This window comes from Scyliorhinus torazame, chromosome 5 (genome assembly GCF_047496885.1).
Source record: "Scyliorhinus torazame isolate Kashiwa2021f chromosome 5, sScyTor2.1, whole genome shotgun sequence".
Classification (NCBI taxonomy): Eukaryota; Metazoa; Chordata; class Chondrichthyes; order Carcharhiniformes; family Scyliorhinidae; genus Scyliorhinus; species Scyliorhinus torazame.
Window position 1 is genome coordinate 179,859,535 of NC_092711.1, and position 21,034 is coordinate 179,880,568.

Below are 21,034 nucleotides of genomic sequence, written 5' to 3' on the forward strand. Positions count from 1 at the left end.
CCTCGCAGAACAATACTTTTCACTGTACCTCAGTACACGTGACAATAAACCCATTCAATCAGCTGTCAAGGAGCTCTCAGCTCCCCAATCGAAGCTCTTTTCCTGATGGCATCCTATCACTGCCCGTCTCTGCACAGTTTGTTTTTAAACCTGCATGGTCCTTATCAACTTGTTTACATACTGCTCACTGTCCTGAGGGTCGTTTCCCATTCTGGCCGAGACTCAGACATTTCTCAACTCAGTTGATCAACGCTGTAATTGACTGTTTTTGGGGTCCAGCGCCGATCTTGGCGGAGAGAAAGCGAAGAGAGTGTCTCTCTTTAATCCTTTTAAACTCCTTTCCAGATACCCTTGTCAGTAACTTCCCATCCGGTCTCTCCTCGTCTCCGCACTTGAGGTTGCTGAATCCCCCCTCACGACTGATTATTGGAGCTTGCTTTTGCTATTAACCGTTCATCACTCTAACCTTTTACTCTCACAATTGTGTCTGCAACGTCAGCAGTTCGAACACGTCCTCGGAACCAATGGACTACCCAGACCTTTGTTTGTGCTCTCATCGCCCACTTAATCCTGACCATGCTTGGGTAGAATAGAACCATTAGAAACCTACTCTCAGAGGTCCACTTTTCAGTCATAGAATAGAATTTACAGTGCAGAAGGAGGCCATTCGGCCCATCGAGTCTGCACCGGCTCTTGGAAAGAGCACCCGACCCAAGCCCACACCTCCACCCTATCCCCATAACCCAGTAACCCCACCCAACACTAAGGGCAATTTTGGACACTAAGGGCAATTTAGCATGGCCAATCCACCTAACCTGCACATCTTTGGACCGTGGGAGGAAACCGGAGCACCCGGAGGAAACCCGCGCACGCACGGGGAGAACGTGCAGACTCCGCACAGACAGCGACCCAAACCGGGAATCGTGCTACTTGCAATGGACTGTCTCTTGTCCAACTGTTGGGTCACAGGCCTGTTACTATTTACACAAACCAAGATAAATATCCTCAAATTCTTTCAGCAATGCCCAACAATGCTCCACGTCTCTGAAACAAACTACCTACCACCATTTGACAGTTGGTCAGACCCATTCACAAGTTTGGGATTCGTCGGTCGCTGAACACCACCCAGTCCCGGAATCAGCCTCATTATGAGTAAATATTCTCACCTGGTTTGTATCAAACGACTGATCGAACCCTGTGACAGATTGTTAGCAGGAACTAATCCTAAAGGATCACTCAACACTCAGGTCTGCTCCAAACATCAGTTTATTGATTTATCACCGGTGGGGAGCGAGTCGCTGGTCTGACCATGTGCCTCTCCGAATGCACAAAGAAAATCATCAATATTTATACAATTCGAACAGTTACACAGCCCACCTCGGCTGGACACAATCCAATCGCAACAATTATTGGTTACTAGGCAGCATGGAACTGTGTGGTCAGAGCTCACAAACAGACAGAGACCCCTTGTGATGTTTTCCAGACCCTCTTCGCAACTACCTTGCTACTTCGCAAACTGAGACTCTCTTATTTTAACCTTGTTAAGGACTGGTGCTACAGGCAGCATTCCATAAGACCATAAGACATGGAAGCAGAATTAGGCCACTCGGCCCATTGAGTCTGCTCCGCCATTCAATCATGGCTGATATTTTTCTCATCCCCATTCTCCTGCCTTCTCCCCATAACCCCTGATCCCCGTATTAATCAAGAATCTATCTATCTCTGTCTTAAAGACACTCAGTGATTTGGCCTCCACAGCCCTCTGCGGTAAAGAGTTCCACGGATTCACCACCCTCTGGCTGAAGAAATTCCTCCTCATCTCTGTTTTAAAGGATCGTCCCTTTAGTCTGAGATTGTGTCCTCTGCTTCTCGTCTTTCCTACAAGTGGAAACATCCTCTCCACATTCACTCGATCCAAGCCTCGCAGTATCCTGTAAGTTTCATAAGATCCCCCCTCATCCTTCTAAACTTCAACGAGTACAGACCCAGAGTCCTCAACCATTCCTCATACGACAAGCTCTTCATTCCAGGGATCATTCTTGTGAACCTCCTCTGGACACTTTCCCAGGCCAGCACATCCTTCCTTAGATACAGAGCCCAAAACTGTTCACAATACTCCAAATGGGGCTGACCAGAGCCTTATACAGCCTCAGAAGTACAGACTGTGGTGTTGGGTGCTCTGAGGTACAGATGAACCAACACGGTTGCGATTGGTACAATGCAGTTTTATTCCAACTTGTTATTTACACATCTGTCTTGGTACTCAGCACGTGGTGACAGTGTGAGTGTCTTGGTAATCAGGTCCTGTCCTTGTCCTTGTCTCTAGATGGACTGTCCACCAGGTGTCGTGTTTCTTCTCTTATACTGTGTCTGCTCTTGTTTGTGATTGGCTGTCGTGTTATGTGTGCTAATTGGTCTGTTGGTCTATCTATCATGATGTGTGTGTTGTGATGTGTGTTTGAATATCATGACATCCCCCCTTTTTTACAAGATTATGTGCCTACGTGGTTATAAATATAAATGTGTCCTGAGTGCAGCTAAAGGTGTGTGTGCATGATATTTACAGCATGTACATGTGGCGTAACTATATACATGGGGCGATGTCAGGTGTGGCATGCTAACGAGGTTGTACCATAACAAAAGAAGAAAAACTTTGAAGTGTGGTCCGGTCAAACGAGATCTGGAACGATAAAACAGTAACATGTTACAATACAATAGTTGCTAAACTTTGACGTGTGAACAGTCTCATAAGTCCAGTCTAGTAGGTGGGCGACGAATTCGGGTTGACCGCCTCAAGGGTGGGTCGAGAACCACCTGCTGAGGTGCGAGCCTGGCCACGGGTGGCGACAGAAGTGGCATGGTATATGGCAGCTCCACGAGGTCACTATCAGGAACCCTTGGAGGACACGGCGTCTGTGTGTGGTTCCGTTGCGAGCGTGCAAGTAGGCGAAGGGCTCGCCGATTGCGCCTACGCACGGATCCATCCGTCATGCGTACCAGGAACGAGCGGGGAGCCACGCGTCGGAGAACTTCGGCAGGTGCTGACCAGCCACCGTTTGGTAGATGAATGTGGACTTTGTCTCCAGGGGCCAGGGGGGAAAGATCAGTTGCCCTTGCGTCGTACGATCACTTCTGGCGATCACGCTGCAGTTGCATCTTATGCAGTACCGGAGCATGGTCTGTTGTTGGTGCCAGGATGGAAGGCACAGTGGTTCTGAGGGTGCGACCCATCAGCAGCTGTGCTGGCGAGAGACCCGTGGCTAGCGGGGCCGAGCGATAGGCCAGCAATGCGAGGTGAAAGTCCGATCCGGCAGCAGCAGCCTTGCAGAGGAGCCGCTTGGCAATGTGAACGCCCTTCTCCGCCTTTCCGTTGGACTGGGGATGCAGAGGGCTGGACGTCATGTGTGTGAAGCCATATGAGGCGGCAAAGGACGACCATTCATGGCTGGCAAAACAAGGCCCATTGTCCGACATGACAGTCATCGGAATGCCGTGGCGAGCAAAGGTGTCTTTGCAGGCCCTGATGACAGCAGACAACGTCAGATCGTGCAGGCGTATGACTTCTGGGTAATTGGAGAAGTAGTCCATGATGATAACATAGTCCATGCCAAGCGCGTGAAATAGGTCGACACCCACCTTCGCCCAGGGGGACGTCACCAGCTCATGGGGCAGAAGCGTCTCAGGAGGTTGCGCCGGCTGAAACCTTTGGCAGGTTGTGCAGTTGAGCACCATGTTGGCAATATCGTCACTGATGCCCGGCCAGTATACCGCCTCTCGGGCCCTCCATCTGCACTTCTTGACCCCCAAGTGGCCTTCGTGTATTTGATTGAGAACCAGCTGGCGCATACTGTGCGGAATGACAATCCTGTCTAGCTTCAGAAGGATCCCATCAATGATGGCTAGGTCGTCCCGTACGTTATAGAACTGCGGGCACTGCCCTTTGAGCCATCCTCCCGTCATGTGGCGCATCACTCGCTGTAAAAGGGGGTCGGCCGCTGTCTCTCGGCGGATGCGGGCCAGACTGGAGTCGTCAGCCGGCAGATTTGCCGCTGTCAAGGCCACCTGTGCCTCGACCTGACATACGAACCCCTCCGCATTGGGTGGCGTACTCACTGCTCGGGATAGGGCGTCCGCCACTATGAGGTCCTTCCCTGGAGTGTAGGCCAGTTGGAAGTCATACCTCCTGAGTTTAAGTAAGATGCGCTGGAGGCGAGGGGTCATGTCGTTCAGGTCCTTGTTTATTATGCTGACCAGGGGGCGGTGGTCAGTTTCGACCGTGAATCGTGGAAGACCATATACATAATCGTGGAACTTGTCTAAACCGGTTAGCAAGCACAGGCATTCTTTTTCGATTTGCGCGTAGCGCTGCTCTGTGGGAGTCATAGCCCGTGATGCATAGGCAACCGGGGCCCATGACGACGTGTCATCCCTCTGCAGGAGCACTGCTCCAATGCCAGATTGGCTGGCATCAGTTGAGATTTTGGTGGGACGAGACGTGTCGAAGAACGCCAACACTGGTGCCGTGGTGAGTTTGTGTTTGAGCTTCTCCCATTCCAGCTGGTGTGTGTGTTGCCACTGGAACTCTGTAGATTTTTTTACGAGATGGCGCAGAGTCGTTGTGTGGGAGGCAAGGTTGGGAATGAATTTCCCTAGGAAGTTGACCATACCAAGGAATCGTAGGAAAGCCTTCTTGTCGGCCGGCTGCGGCATGGCTGTGATGGTGCTCACCTTGTCTGCATCCGGACGGACCCCTGACCAGGAGATATGGTCCCCCAGGAACTTCAATTCGGTCTGGCCTAAGGCGCACTTGGCTCGGTTGAGGCGCAGGCCGTTTTCCCGTATGCGGGCAAAAACGCGTTGGAGATGATGTATGTGCTCCTGCGGTGTGGTGGACCAGATGATGACATCGTCCACATATACGCGCACCCCTTCGATGCCTTCCATCATCTGCTCCATGATTCTGTGGAAGACCTTGGATGCCGAGATGATGCCAAATGGCATCCGGTTGTAGCAGAATCTGCCAAAAGGGGTGTTAAAGGTGCACAGCTTTCGGCTGGACGGGTCCAGTTGGATCTGCCAAAACCCTTTAGAAGCATCCAGTTTCGTGAATATCTTCGCTTGGGCCATTTCACTGGTGATCTCCTCCCGTTTTGGTATGTGATAATGTTCCCGCATAATGTTATTATTGAGGTCTTTGGGGTCTATACAGATGCGGAGCTCGCCAGAGGGCTTCTTGACACACACCGTGGAGCTGACCCATGGCGTGGGCTCCGTGACCCTGGATAGGACCCCTTGGTCCTGGAGATCCTGCAGCTGCAGCTTGAGGCGGTCTTTAAGTGGCGCAGGAACCCTGCGAGGTGCGTGAACGACCGGGATGGCGTCCGGTTTGAGGCGAATTCGGTATGTGAACGGCAGTGTTCCCATGCCTTCGAATGCCTCCTGGTTGTGGGCGAGGAGCGATTGGAGCTGTGCGTTGAACTCAGCATCCGGGAAGTCAGATGTGTCGTCTGGAGAGAGAGACAGAGTTCGTTGTACAAGGTGGAGAGCCTTACATGCCTGTGCGCCCAGCAAGGAGTCCTTCGATGAGCCAACTATTTCGAACGAGAGTGTGGCCGTGTGTGTTCTGTGTGTCACCTGGAGCTGGCAGGATCCCATGGCCGGGATAACGTTCCCGTTGTAGTCGACCATCTTGCACCGGGATGGCTGGATTGGTGGTCTGACCTTCATGGCAGAGAATGCTGACCATGCTATGAGGTTGGCAGATGCGCCAGTGTCCAGGCGGAAAGTGATCGGTGATCGGTTGACCGTCAGGGTGGCACTCCATTCGTCGGACAGATTGATAGTGTTGACCCGGTTCACATCAATGACCACAACCCGGAAGGTGTCTTGGTCATCTGTGTCGTCGGTTTGGATGTCCTGATGTGGAGGTTGGATGGTTCGCACGTGTCTGCGAGGTTGTCGGAGATGTGGAGGATCCATCAGTTGAGCCGCTCGACAGTAGGCAGCGTAGGCATTGTCGGGTTTTTGCAGGACATTGCCCTTTTAAATGTGCAGCTCCACAGTTGCCGCACGTCATGACGTCATGACGTTCGTTATGCCACTGCGCATGCGCAGTTCGGTCTTGCGTCGGGCGCGCCTGCGCAGTGCGTCCCACGATGTTGCCGTTGGTTTTGGCGCGCACAAACACGGGAGACCTCAAAAAGCGCGCGAAACGGCCGCCCTCCTCCGGGCCGCGGGCCGGGAGATACTCGATTGCCTGGATGCGTTCGGCCTCGTGGGCGGCCTGGCTTGCCGATTCGATCGCTAGGGACCCCCTCCGTGCCGATTCGGTCACCTAAAATTGGGCAAAGCGGCTGGTCGCATTTTCATGCAGGACACAGGCTTCCACTGCAGATGCTAAGGTCAGGCCTTTAATTTTAAGAAGCTGCTGGCGTAGGCCACTGGAGGCAACGGCAAAAACGATCTGGTCCCGGATCATGGACTCTGAGGTGGTGCCGTAACCGCAGGACTGCGCGAGTATGCGGAGGTGCGTCAGAAAGGGTTGAAAGAGCTCATCCTTACCTTGCAGGCGTTGCTGAAAGATATACCTCTCAAAGCTTTCATTTACCTCAACGTTGAAGTGCTGGTCGAGCTTGAGGAGGACCGTGTCATATTTAGATTTGTTCTCGCCTTCCGCGAACTCCAAGGAGTTGCATACATCGATGGCGTGCTGACCTGCGGTAGTGAGGAGCATGGCAATCTTTGTTTCGTCCGAGGCACCCTGTTTTTCGTTGGCTCGCATGTCCAGTTCAAATCGCTGCTTGAAGAGCTTCCAATTGGTGCCCAGGTTCCCAGCGACTTGTAACGGCTGCGGTTTGTTGTTGATGTCCATGGCTCAGGATGGCAGATTTGCCGGCAGGTATCGATCCACTCACTGGTATCATGTGGTGTTGGGTGCTCTGAGGTACAGATGAACCAACACGGTTGCGATTGGTACAACGCAGTTTTATTCCAATTTGTTATTTACAGATCTGTCTTGGTACTCAGCACGTGGTGACTGTGTGAGTGTCTTGTTAATCAGGTCCTGTCCTTGTCCTTGTCTCTAGATGGACTGTCCACCAGGTGTCGTGTTTCTTCTCTTATACTGTGTCTGCTCTTGTCTGTGATCGGCTGTCGTGTTATGTGTGCTAATTGGTCTGTTGGTCTATCTATCATGATGTGTGTGTTTGAATATCATGACACATACCTGCTCTTTTATTCTAGCCCTCTTTTCATTGATGCACTATCAATTACAATGAGACGAGAGTAGAGAGTAATTGAGGCTTTATTAAGCAGAGATGTGTGGCCTCCTGCAGCTGCTGCCAGAATGGGAGCAGCTCGGTGTGCACACACATTTATACTCCGCCTACTGGGCAGGGATCTACCGCCGTACCTGTAGTACAGGAACCTTACCGTATTACCTCTAATAACAACTATTATACAATCAGTGGTTACTACCACAGTCATGAATGCTAACATTGCATTTGCCTTCCTAACTGCCGACTGAACCTCCTCAGAGACAACTGCCTGGGGGCTCTTTGTGTGAACTCCTTTACAAGGTCTGGGGCCAAGTCAGCTGGCTATCACATGATGCCTCATAGGCTGCTATACTACATTTAACAAAAATAAATTTAGAGTACCCAATTATCTCTTTTGCAATTAAGGGGCAATTTAGCGTGGCCAATCCACCTACCCTGCACATCTTTGGGTTGTGGGGGTGAAACCCACGCAGACACGGGGAGAATGTGCAAACTACACACGGACAGTGACACAGGGCCGGGATTCGAACCCGGGTCCTCAGCGCCGTATGCAGCAATGCTAACCACTGTGTCATGTGCCGCCCCGCTACACTACATTTTTAACTTAGATGATACATTTCTAATGTGTATCAAGAAAATAATGCATGTACAAAATATTCGACGTTTAATATACATATAGATATATATTGCAGGTACCTCTGCCCTGGTCCCACTTCTACAACAGCCTCTCCCCAGTGTGAACTCGCTGATGTTTCCATAGGCTGGTGACTCTGGAGTTGGGATAACCAATTGAATCCCTTCCCACACGGAGAGCAGATGGGTCTGCAGGATGGATAAAGTAGAGAATACCATCTCACAATCCACGTGGTATCTATGAGGAGTGGTTGAATAAACTCGGATTGTATTCGTTGGAAAGACGGTGGCACAAAGGAGACCTCGATGATTGTGGTCTACAAAATTACGAGAAGTATAGACATGGTGAATAGTTAGAAGCTTTTTACAGGATAGGAGACTCAATTACAAGGGGGCATAGGTTCAAGGTGAGAGGGAGAAAGTGTAGGGGAGATGTGCGGCAAAGGTTTTTCAGGCAGAGGGTGGTGGGTGCCTGGAATGTGTTGTCAGTGGAAGTGGTGGAGGCAGGCATGAGAGAAACGTGTAAGATGGGTAGCACAGTGGTTAGCACTGTTGCTTCACAGCGCCAGGGTCACAGATTAGATTCCTAGTCTGGGTCATTGTCTGTGCGGAGTCTGCACGTTCTCCCCATGTCTGCGTGGGTTTCCTCCGGGTGCTCCGGTTTCCTCCCACAAGCCCCAAAAGACGTGCTTGTTGGGTGAATTGGACATCCTGAATTCTCCCTCTGTGCACCCGAACAGACGCAGGAGTGTGACGACTAGGGGATTCTCACAGTAATTTCACTGCAGTGTTAATGTTAGCCTACTTGCGAGATTAATAAAGATTATTTTTATTATAGATGTATCTCGATAAGACACATGAATGGGCGGGGAATGGAGGGATACAGGTCGTTTGGGCAATAAGTAGAAGGTCTAAATAAGGAATCTGGATTGGCGCAGGCTTGGTGGGCTGAAGAGCCTGTTCTTGTGCTGTAACGTTCTTTGTTCTTGCCTCATCAAGCTAGGATGACTCAGTAAAATCCTTCCCACACTGGGAGCGCTGAATGGCTTCTCCCCAGTGTGACTACATCGATGAATCTCCAGCTTAGATGGGGTTCTGTATCCCTTCCCATCGTCCACACAATTCCATGGTTTCTCCATGTATCTCTCATCTCCTTGTATCCCTCCAGGTTTGCCAATCAGTTGAAGCCTCGTTCACACACAGAACCCCTGTAAGGTCGCTCCCCGCTGTGAATGGTGTGATGTTTTTTCAGGCTGTGTAACTGGTTAAAGCTCTTTCCACAGTCAGTGCTCTGGAACACTCTCACTCGGGTGTGTGTGTCTCGAGGCTTTTCCAGTCACACTGACGTTTAAAATCTTTTGAAGCTGACAGAACAGACAAACATTTCTCCTTCTAGATTCAAAGTCCAATGATATTCAGGCCCTGGGGCAGCACAGTGGTTAGCCCTGCTGCCTCACAGCACTGAGGGCGCAGGTTCGATCCCGGCTCTGGGTCACTGTCCGTGTGGAGTTTGCACATTCTCCCCGTGTTTGCGTGGGTTTCGTCCCCACAACCCAAAGATGTGCAAGGTCGGTGGACTGGCTAAATTGTTTTTACAGGATTGCCTCTTAATTGGAATAATGAATTGGGTACTCCCAATTTATTGTTAAAAAATTGATATTTAGGTCCCGCTGAATGGAGTGCGTCCATCAGATTGAGATGTGACATTTGAGATTTATGTCTGTAATTCCTCCTCTTCTAATATCCTGTAAAAACAATTTACAAAAGTCATGTCAGTACAGGATAGAAACTCAGAACAGACAATTCTAGTTTCTATGCAACATTCTTTCCTCTCTCATTCCCCAAAAGCCAGAAATCTCCATCCCCCACACTCTCCCTCCATTCTCACTCTGCTGTATCTAATATTCACCCTCCCCCCAATTCAACTGAGCAACAAACAGCTTCCAGTGCGCAGGCTCGGCACGGGGACACTGGAGCCCCGCCCCCACCATTGTTCCCCTCCCCCTCCTGGAGACGCGGCTTCCAGGCAACCGGCTGACAGCTCCGGCCAGAGCGAGAAGCCGCTCGGTGACCGCCCCCTCCCCCCAGACCCAGGACTGCGCATGTCTAAGGGTGAGAGGCAGCTGGCCACCCCAGCCGACCCGTCTGCTGAAGTCTCAGCCAATTGAAAGTGGCGGAGGACCGGAAGGACTCTGGTCAGCCCAATGTCTGAATGCGGAAGTTGGACGTTCAGGTTGTTGACCTGCTCAGACAAGCTGCTGCTGCTGCTCTGTGGCTGATGATTGAGTCTCACACAGACTGACACCTCCTCCTGTCTCCAACATCTGTGAGTAAAACACTTTCTTTTCTCCCCCTTTCCATTTATTTTCTCATTCTCACCTTCAATTGGTCACTTGCAGCAACTGAAGGGAAAGGAAGTGAATCCAGGGAGGGTGCAGACTCTGCAAAGCTTGGCCCAGGTCTCTCTCTCTCTTAAAGACATTGACATCCTTTGCTCCCTCAGCTTGACACATTTATTTGTCTGGCTAAAAGGATGGTCTCTTTCCCAATGTTCACATTTAAAGGGCTGCTTTCCCCAGGAGATGGCTGACATTTAAGGGGACAGTAAATTAATATCAGACCGAGATATGTCTAGTGTTCTCTGGTATATATTAGGTGTATTGGGCGCGATTCAACTAAATGGGAACAAAGTCCCATAGCATGCGCGTTTAGCCGTGTGTTTCCCAGTGCTCGCAGTGGCGAGAAACACAAGGCTATAAAACGCACCTCATGCTTGATAATGGGCCTCATCTGGGAATGGTTGGCTGGGGCCACACATAGCCCCGTTTTGTATACTGAGGAACTCCGCTCGCCGGCACTCCTCAGTGTAGTGAGAGATCGGGACTCTATTTAAAATGATGTCTGATCTCCAATACCCCGAAGCAAACCCCCTCCCAATCCACTATGGGAGGGTCGTCCCCCCCCCCCCCCCCCCCCACTGCCCCAACACCCACGCAAGGCACCATTGGCTCAATCACACCCATGCAAAAAATACCAGCTCGGCACCTTAGCGGTGTGAATCTGGCACCCTGCCAGTGCCATCTGGGCACCTTGGACTGTAACACTCGAGGAGAAGAAGACATTCAATCGGCGCTCACAGAATAACAACTCCCTTCAACAGGATAAAAGATAACAAATTCAGACACCAACACCATGATAGGGAAAGAGTCCGGATTAGAGCCTGAGTTAGTCCGAGCTGCAAACCATCCCTCCAAATCCTTGTCCTTTATGGATTTAACAAGGCAGTAGTCAGATAATCAAAAGACTTGATGAAATTGTCTAAGCATGACAGAATTCACTCCCGCCGCCTTGAGTTCCCTTCAAACCTCATCGAAGCCTCGATGCTTCGTTTGTGTGGCTGCCGAAAAGTCCTGGAATAAGGAAATCCTCACTCCCTCATGGAGCCAGGTCCCACCTCCCCTTACCCATCTCCAGGACGCTCTGGTGATCTTTCAAGTTGTGGAAGTGAATGATTACAGGCCTGGGATGAAAACTATCCTTCGGCCTCAAAGACAGGATCCGATAGCCTTTCTAATTGGAAACACCCAGGCTTCACATCCAGCTTGAGAAAACGTGGCAGCTGGATCCTCGAAGGACCTAACAGGAGCCTCACCCTCCACACCTTCTGGCAGGCCGACGACTCGGATGTTCTTTCTCTGACCCTCGGTTCTCCAAGTCCTCCAGGAATCCCCCACATCACTCGGCCGGTTTTCCAAGGATTGAATTCTTGCCTCCGCCGAGGAGGCATCTTGCTCAACGTTCAGGATTCTCTCCTCAGGATCATCGAGTCTCTTCGTGGTGTTTTGCAGCTCGGCCTCATGAGCTCACAGATATTGAATCAGCTCACTCAGCCTCTGGTCAATAACACGGAGAATGTCGGCAGTCATCATTTTCACCGCCTCCGAGAGAGTCCCGGAGAGCGCGGGGTCGAGAGACCTCCTGAGGGTCAGGCCGCCATGTTCAAAAGGCGGCTCCACCCCCACTGAATCCATCTGCGCTCGTTTATCGACGGATTTCTTACCGTTTTTTGGGCATAATCTTACCAAACCTAATCCTGAAGTGTTCCAGGGACATGATAACAAATATTAATTCAAGAATTAGGAAGACGAATGCCGGGCAATCAGGATAAATGATGGATTATAGGCGAGTGGCACCAGAAGCTGCGGTAAAGCAGCTACTCCCGAGCCCGCAACACATGGTCCCCCCCCCCCTCCCCAGACAGATTTCTGATTGACGAGGGAGTCGAAGGTTATGGGGAACTGGCAGGAAAATGGAGAGAAAGTTGAGATGAGGAGGGATTTCTTCACTCGAGGATGTGGTGAAGCTTTGGAATTCTCTACCCCAGAGACCGTGGAGGCTCGGGCATCAGGTATTTTCAAGACCAAGATTGATAGGTTTCTAGATATTGAAGGATATGGGGGGATAGTGTAGGAAAATGGTAGATCGACCATTGTATGGTTGAGCAGGCTCGATGGGCCGAATGGCCAACTGCAGCTCCTATTTGTTATGGTCTCTGTGTCCAGGACAGGAGGCAGTGAGCATGGATCTGTCAATCAGCCTGAATCAGCACCTTCAGGAGAATTGGGAGGGTGAATATGAAATGAAAAATGAAATGAAATGAAAATCGCTTATTGTCACAAGTAGGCTTCAAATGAAGTTACTGTGAAAAGCCTCTAGTCGCCACATTCCGGCGCCTGTTCGGGGAGGCTGGTACGGGAATATTAGATACAGCAGAGTGAGAATGGAGGGAGAGTGTGTGGGACGGAGATTTACAGCTTTTGGGGAATGAGAGAGGAAAGCATACTATGAGCTGTCAAAATTGTCTGTTCTGAATTTCTATCCTGTCCAGACAGTGATATATTTTGCAAATTGTTTTTACAGGATATTAGAAGAGGAGGAATAACAGACAGAAATCTCAAACATCACGTCTCGATCTGGCAGTCAGGCGATTGATCGGGATGTAAATATGAACGGACTTTGAATCTTGGAGAAATATTTGCCCGGTCTGTTGACTTCAAAAGATTTTGAACATCAGTGTGACTGGAAAAGCACCGAGAAACACACACCCGAGTGAGAGTGTTCCAGAGCACTGACTGTGGAAAGAGCTTTAACCAGTTACACAGCCTGTAAAGACATTGCATTCACAGCGGGGAGAGACTGTACACTTGTTCTGTGAGTGGACAAGGTTTCAACTGATTGTCTGACCTGGAGAGACACGAGGAGACACAAAACATGGAGAAACCATGGAAACATGGGGACTGTGGGAAGCGATACAGAGTTCCATCAGAGCTGGAAGCCCATCGATGTATTCGCACTGGGGAGAGGCCGTTCACCTGCTCTGTGTGTTGGAATGGATTTACTCGATTATCCAGCCTGCAGACACACCAGCGAGTTCACACTGGGGAGAGGCCGTTCACCTGCTCTCAGTGTGGGAAGGGATTCACTCGGTTATCCATCCTGCAGACACACCAGCGAGTTCACACTGGGGAGAAGCCTTTCACCTGCCGTCAGTGTGGGAAGGGATTCGGTGATTCATCCACCCTGCAGACACACCAGCGAGTTCACACTGGCGAGAGGCCATTCACCTGCTCTCAATGTGGGAAGGGATTCACTCATTCATCCCACCTCAGGTCACACCAGCGAATTCACACTGGGGAGAGGCCGTTCACCTGCTCTCAGTGTGGAAAGGGATTCAGAAATTCATCCAGCCTGCGGACACACCAGCGAGTTCACACTGGGGAGAGGCCATTCACCTGCATTCAGTGTGGGAATGGATTCACTCGGTTATCCCACCTGAAGTCACACCAGCGAGTTCACTCTGGGGAGAGGCCTTTCACCTGCTCTCAGTGTGGGAAGGGATTCAGTCATTCATCCGCCCTGCAGACACACCAACGAGTTCACACTGGAGAGAAACCGTTCAGCTGCTCGCAGTGTGAGACAAGATTCAGACATTTATCCACCCTGCAGATACACCAGCGAGTTCACACTGGGGAGAGACCATTCACCTGCTCTCAGTGTGGGAAGGGATTCTGTGTTTCATCGCGCCTGCTGAGACACCAACAAGTTCACAAGTGATTACAGGGGTTGGATTCTGCTGCTATTGTTTCTGCTTCAATTACACCCAGGACTGCAATTTTGTTAATCCTGTCGCTTGGTGAAGTGGGAGGGTCGGAGGGTTTCTTTCTGCTGGACTGGCCGGTCTCACGACTTTGCGTCCAGTGGGCTGATGCTCTTTGAGCCTTGTTGCAAATACCTGGTTTCAGATTTCACAAGAATCACAGAGTGAAAATGTGTTTGGGTGTTAAAATATATTTAGTTCCCATTTCTGTTTGAAACCCCCCCAAATCATGCCATGTTGCCATGAAGATGTGCTGTGGTGGTTAATTTATCTGGGTTTTTCTCGCAGAACAAAACTTGTCAAGATATCAGGGGCAACTTGTCTGAGATGGACTGGGAAATTACATCGCAATAAAAGGTATAACGATAGATAGGCAATTTCTAGCATTTGAGGAGTCACTACATATTGACATAAAATATCGATTGCTTTCAGGAAAAAAATTCCAACAGGAACTGTGATGCGACGGTGGCTAACAAGAAAAGTTAAAGGTTCTATTAGATCAAAGGGAGACGCTCATCAAGTGGCCTAAATAGGAGTAAGCCTGAGGATTGGAAACTTTTCCTCCAGTGGGCCAACGCTCTCTGAGCCTTGTTGCAAATACCTGGTATCAAATTTCTCAAGGATCAGACTGAAAGGGTGTTTGAATCAGAGAATTTACAGTGCAGAAGGAGGCCATTCGGCCCATCGAGTCTGCACCGGCTCTTGGAAAGAGCACCCTACCCAAGCCCACCCCCCGACCCTATCCCCATAACCCAGTAACCCCACCCAACACTGAGGGCAATTTTGAACACTAAGGGCAATTTAGGGTGGCCAATCCACCTAACCTGCACATCTTTGGACTGTGGGAGGAAACCGGAGCACCCGGAGGAAACCCACGCACAGACTGGGAAAACGTGCAGACTCCGCATAGACAGTGACCCAAGCCGGGCATCGAACCTGGGACCCTAGAGCTGTGAAGCAATTGTGCTAACCACTATGCTACCGTGCTGCCCAATAATAATAACCTTTTATTGTCGCAAGTATGAAGTTACTGTGAAAAAACCCCAGTCACCACATCCCGGCGCCTGTCCGGGGAAGCTGGTGCGGGAATTGAACCCACGCTGCTGGCCTTGTTCTGCATCACAAACCAGCTGTCTAGCCCACTGAGCTAAACCAGCCTTGGAAGTTTGGCAGCTCGAGATTTTGGGGTTGGGGGTTGCTCCCATTATGGGTACACATGATCCAGGGGGTGGCCCGGCTGATGGTGACAACCCCCACCCCACCGAGGCTGCCCACCCCGGGGGCTCCCAAAAACCTCTTCCTCCTCCCTGAGCACTGGGGCAGAAATTCCATGCGCCTGGGTTCATTGCCCAGGGGCGAAGATGACTGCTCACCTCCTCGGATTCCCACGGCAGCCATTGCGCCAGCTTCACGTTTTTAAAATGGTGTACTAATCGACGCCCGTGTGACCACCTGCTCCGGAGGCGGTTAGATCACGGGAGGCCGTTAGATTGGAGGGCGTTCCTATTAATTGTATGGAAATTGGCTTTAAGTGGTGATTATTGGATTCTTGTCACACTATGGCAGGAACCTGATTTCGCCAACTGGAGCCGGTTGGTTAGATCACAAACCGAACAGCGCCCGGCGCGGTTGCCAATTTTGGCCTCTCCCACAATCTAATGGCCACGTTGTGCTCCTGCTCAAACACGTCACAGCCGTAAAATCACTCCCTCAGTCTTTATAAATGATTTTCAAGGCCATTGTTATTTATATTGTTATATTCCTGTGTAAAGGATACACAATGTACTGTCATGGTTGGCCAAAAACTTTGAATAAAATATATTTATATAAAAAATAAAATGATTTTCATGAGTGGGCCAAGTGTGATGTACCCAAGTTTGGGGGCTAGTTCTAAAAATAAATTACATTTCTATAGCACCTTTCATGACCACAGGATCTCCGAAAGCTTTTTTCAGCCAATGAAGTACTTTTGAAATGTAGTCACTGTTGTAATGTCGGAAACTGTACGTGTGCCTCAGTAATATTTCGTTTTTGTAAACTATCACTCATCCGTCTTCACTGTTATAAATCACAAGGTCAAGGAAGCCAGGTTAAACTCTCAAATGTGACTGGACCTTGATTTTAAAAATTAATACTGTATCAACCAAAATGTTTCCAGAAACTGCTGAATGGGAGGAAATTGTTCAGGGTAACAAATTGTTCCGGAATTTAGTAAAGCTACAGGGCATCATATACTGCCAAAGTCTGACTCAAGTCTAAGACTCATTTTCCAATTAAATCATGTTTAGTAAGAAAGAAAGTGATTGTTTTCTGCAAAACCATCTTCTTTTTGAATCACTGTGCATTGTATTAACTAAATGTATTAATCAAAGATTACTGTATTAATCAGTTACCAGTCAGTAACAGATGACTAAATAAGTAATGAGCCTTAATTGAATTACAATTAATGAATCAATAATGAACCAGTAGTTATAGTAAAAGACTGAGTTTTATTTGCTGTAAAAATGTAAAAGCTTAATTGCTGTGTATGTAAAGAATGTGCAATGAGGATAAATGTACTGACAAGAGAGACCTTCAAACTCTGATTAGCCTCAACATTTGAAACTGTGTGAATAAGGGATTGTATAGAATCAGATAAAGGAATTGTATGAAACAGTTCTATTGTCTTCCTGTCTGAGATAATGAGAGAAGGTGGTGTCAATAATTGGGGATCCAATTAAATTAATCCAGTGACCAAATTGGCCAATTGTCATGTTACAACAGACCCAACTCTGACGTGAGGTAATGGTCACTTTGGGGATAAAAGCAGAGGTTCTGAAGGTCTTTCTTGCTGGCCAAGTACCGAAGACTCCCGAGGCCGAGTTCCAAGGAAATTACTGTCAAAGAAGGAGCCAGACTCCCGAGGCTGAATTCCACAAGAATTACTGTCAAAGAAGGAGCCAGAGAGGGTTACGCTTCTACAGACTGATCACCCACATGAAGTTGTAAAACTCAATGTCTTAAAGTTGTTCAGTAAACATTTTCATTCAATAAACTTATTTTTAAATTTACTATCCAGAGAATTCTGTCTTTGCCTTAATTGGTTAAAGTCTTGTTTGAACCAAAGTAAATTTATAAAATGGTAAATTGGGGTCAATTTAAAAACTTGCATTTCTATAGCACCTTTCACATCCACAGGACGCCCCAAAGTGATTTGCAGCCAATGAAGTACTTCTGAAGTGTAGTCACTGTTGTAATGCAGGAAATTCAGCAGCCAATTTACACACAGCAAGATCCCACACACAGCAATGTGATAATGAGCAGAGGATGTGTTTTTAGTGATGTTGATTGAGGGATAAATATTGACCAGGACACCAGGGATAACTCCCCTGCTCTTCTTCAAAATAGTGGCTGTGGGAACTTTTACACCCACCTGAGAGGGGCAGACAGGGCCTCAGTTTAACATCTTATTTGAAAAAAGGCTGTTCTGACAGTGCAGCACTCCCTCAGTGCTGCGACCAGGAATATTGGATGTGATTTTTGTCCTTGGGTCCCTTGACTGGGATTTGATCCCACAACCTTCTGAGTCAGAGGTGAGAGAGCTGCCCACTGAGCCACGGCTGACACTAGAGACAATACAAAGTTAGAAAGGGAAAGTTACTCTTAAAACCCCCACCCTTTGCCTCCAGTGCCTAAACCTAATAATAAAACACCCAGTATAAATAACATGGATTTGACTGACAAATGTTGAAGTGTTGGTTTAGAGCTCCAAGTTTTAACTTCCCATTTGAGCCTTGGGCACCTTTCTGTCTCTATAGCTCGTGTCAATGACAGCCAGGCGATGGAGCTGAGGCTGGCTCCTTTGCCATGTACCTCAGAGGGACTCACTTGCTTTCAAAGAGCCTGCCAACCCATCTCACCCACTTTCCCTAAAGTACATCAATCCAATGAAAACTCCAGAAAAATCAAATATTCTTCACTGTTAAGAACGACGCTGATGTCAAATGTGAGAGTTTCCTGAAACCCAGAATGGCAGCTTGGAACACCGGTTCTTAGTGGTGTCGGTTTGCAATTTGGTGAACTGTGAGAAAAATATGCGAACCAGGGAGGAATAGTCCAGTCGTAGTGTGAGCAATTCATACAAAATATTTATTAACATAAAAAAAACACACACAAATCACAAGGGGCTGGATTCTCCATTCCGGAGACTAAACGTTGACAGGATTCGTGGACTTCTACGACAGCAAAACTGGCACCGAGCCTGGACGGACTCAGCGACTGGAGAGGCTAGCACTTGCCGCCACTTGGAACACAATCGATTCCAGTGAAAAACGGTGCCAGATTCACCGGGTCAATGGCTGACGAGCTGCAGCCGCACATACACACTTCACTCTCCACACATCATCCCAGTTGGCACTGGTTGCGCTGGAGAGCGCCCATGCTGCTGATGGGTTGGCTGGGGACAGAGGGCATCTAGAGGAGTTTCCTGGGGGGGACACCTATACGACCCGTGGCCCTAAGTTCACAGTGGGCTGTCATGCGGCGGGCGCAGCCTTTCCGGCTGCAGCAATGCTGTTCCGTACCCCTCCACCCAGATCCCATAGCCCCCTCCTGGCCACCCCACACTACTCCCCCCCCCCCCCCCCCCCCCCCCCGACCGTGGCAGAAGCCCCCCAGTCAGCGGCACAAACTGTCAGCAAACTATGGTGATGTTGGGCACTTTCTGTACCTCCCCACCTCTCTCTCAGCAGCCACGACGCCGGTTTCACGATTTTAAGAAGCACAAGTGAACTGTCGGGAACTGGGCCCATCGGAGGCGGAGAATCGCGGAGGCCCTGGAGAATACCGGGTCAGGCCTGCGAATGACATTGCAAACGGTGTTTACTGTACATGTTGTCATGTGACAAGACAAAAAACTTTCTTAAAGGGGCACTCACATGACCCCCCCCCCAAGAAAAAAATAAACCATCACTTCAAACACTAACACTTGACAATAAACATACATTTTAAAACATTAAAACAGGCAAACATTGATAATAATACAATCCATTTTAGTTCTTTGTTTTCCACCATCGAACCGGCTTCTCTCCATCACCTTCATGACAAAGCATCAGCTATCAAGTTTTCTCATCCTACCACATGTATAAGTTTTAAATTAAATGACTGTAATAATAAACTACATCGAAACAGTCTTTTATTCTTGAATTTCTCCAAAAACGTCAATGGATTATGATCAGTATATATAATTGTTTCAGATGAACTGCTGGTCACATAAATGTTAAAATGTTGCAAAGCCAGCGCCAAGCTCAAAGTCTCCTTTTCAATTGTTGAATACTTCCTCTGGTGATCATTTAATTTTTTGGAAAAATATCCAATAGGCCGCTCTATCCCTGTGTTGTCTTCTTGCAAGAGCACAGCACCTACGCCCACATCACTCGCATCGATAGCCACCCTGAATGGTTTTGTGTAATTTGGGATGACCGACACAGGAGCAGTGGTTAACACAGCCTTCAGGCCGTCAAATGCTTGTTGACACTCCGCCGTCCACTGACATTTGCTACGCTTCTTCAGCACGTCCGTCAGTGGAGCAACCACACTGCTAATTTTCGGCACAATCTCATTATTTCATTTTGTGTCGAGGGTATTGAAACAATAACTTTTGTTTTCACATCCCGTGGGACCATTTGTCCTTGTCCGATTGTATGGCCAAGGAACGTGACTTGAGCTTTTCCAAACTCGCTTTTGGCTAGGTTTATCACCAAACCCGCCTCCTGAAGTCGATCAAATAACTCCATCAGATGTTTCAAATGTTCTTTCCATGTCTGACTGAAAATTAGCAGATCGTCGATGTATACCGCACAATTGGGTAATCCTGAAACAACTTTGTTAGTTAACCGTTGAAATGTGGCTGGGGCATTTTTCATGCCAAATGGCCTAACTTTGAATTGGTATATACCACCTGGAGTCACAAAATCTTAAATCTCGTTCGCCCTTTCGGATGAAGGTATCTGCCAGTAACCTTTAAGTAAATGCAGTTTGGAGATAACAGCTGATTGTCCCACTTTCTCAATGTAGTCCTCCAGTCATGGGATAGGATAAGAGTCCATTCTTGTAACTGCATTAACCTTTCTATAGTCCACACACAACCGTTGGGTACCCACCCGTTTCGGTCCCATCACTATGGGTGAGCTCCATTGGTGCAACCCATTTCAATTATACCATTTTTAAGCATACCCTGAATTTCTTTTTGAACCTGTGCCAATTTTAGAGGGTTAAGTCTATATGGATGTTGTTTAGTTGGAACAGCATTTTCCACATCTACATCGTTTATAGCCATTTTAGTGCTTACCAACTTATTCCCACAAATGTGCCCATGTGATATTAATGACTCCTTCAGGTCCGTTCGTTTTTCCTCTGGGAGGTAACTCAGCAATTTATCCCAATTTTTAAGAACATCCTAGTTATCCAATCACAGTCATCTGGATTTGGTTCGTCACTTTGAGTTAGAATCATTAAAACCTCCTCCTTTTTCTCTCCTTCCCTTTCAAATTACCTTTTAAGCATATTCACATAGCCCACTCGGGAAGTTTTCTTTCTATCTGGCGTTCTTACCACATAATTCACCTCACTCAATTTCCTTTCAATCTGATAAGGTCCACAAAACCTCGCTTTTAAAGGTTCACCTACCACTGGTAACAATACTAAAACTTTATCTCCACGAGTAAAACTACAAACTTTTGCTTTCTTGTCTGCGACCTGTTAAATCATATGCTGTGCAACTTTTAAATGTTGTCTAGCCAATTCTCCTGGTCTATTTAATCATTCCCTAAAATTTGACACGTAATGTAGTTTCAGACTGCTCACTCGCCAATTTCTCTTAATCCATTTGAGTGGTCCTCTTACCTCAAAACCAACAATTAGTTCATAAGGACTGAATTTGGTTGACTCATTAGGTGCATCCCTAATTGCAAACAATATAAATGGAATT

General features: G+C 48.4%; 2 protein-coding genes across 2 annotated transcripts in view; both read left to right on the forward strand.

The window, feature by feature from the left end:
• The window catches only part of LOC140422530 (uncharacterized), a 44,679-nt gene extending 27,562 nt beyond the window's left edge, over positions 1-17,117 (forward strand). The window contains exon 2 of the mRNA XM_072507553.1: positions 12,831-17,117. Coding sequence (XP_072363654.1) covers positions 13,182-14,024 — 843 coding nt within the window. The 5' untranslated portion in view covers positions 12,831-13,181 and the 3' untranslated portion in view covers positions 14,025-17,117. The remainder of the gene's footprint in view (positions 1-12,830) is intronic.
• The window catches only part of LOC140422538 (uncharacterized), a 33,078-nt gene continuing 21,976 nt past the window's right edge, over positions 9,933-21,034 (forward strand). The window contains exon 1 of the mRNA XM_072507563.1: positions 9,933-10,236. The gene's annotated coding sequence lies outside the window, so the exon portion shown is untranslated. The remainder of the gene's footprint in view (positions 10,237-21,034) is intronic.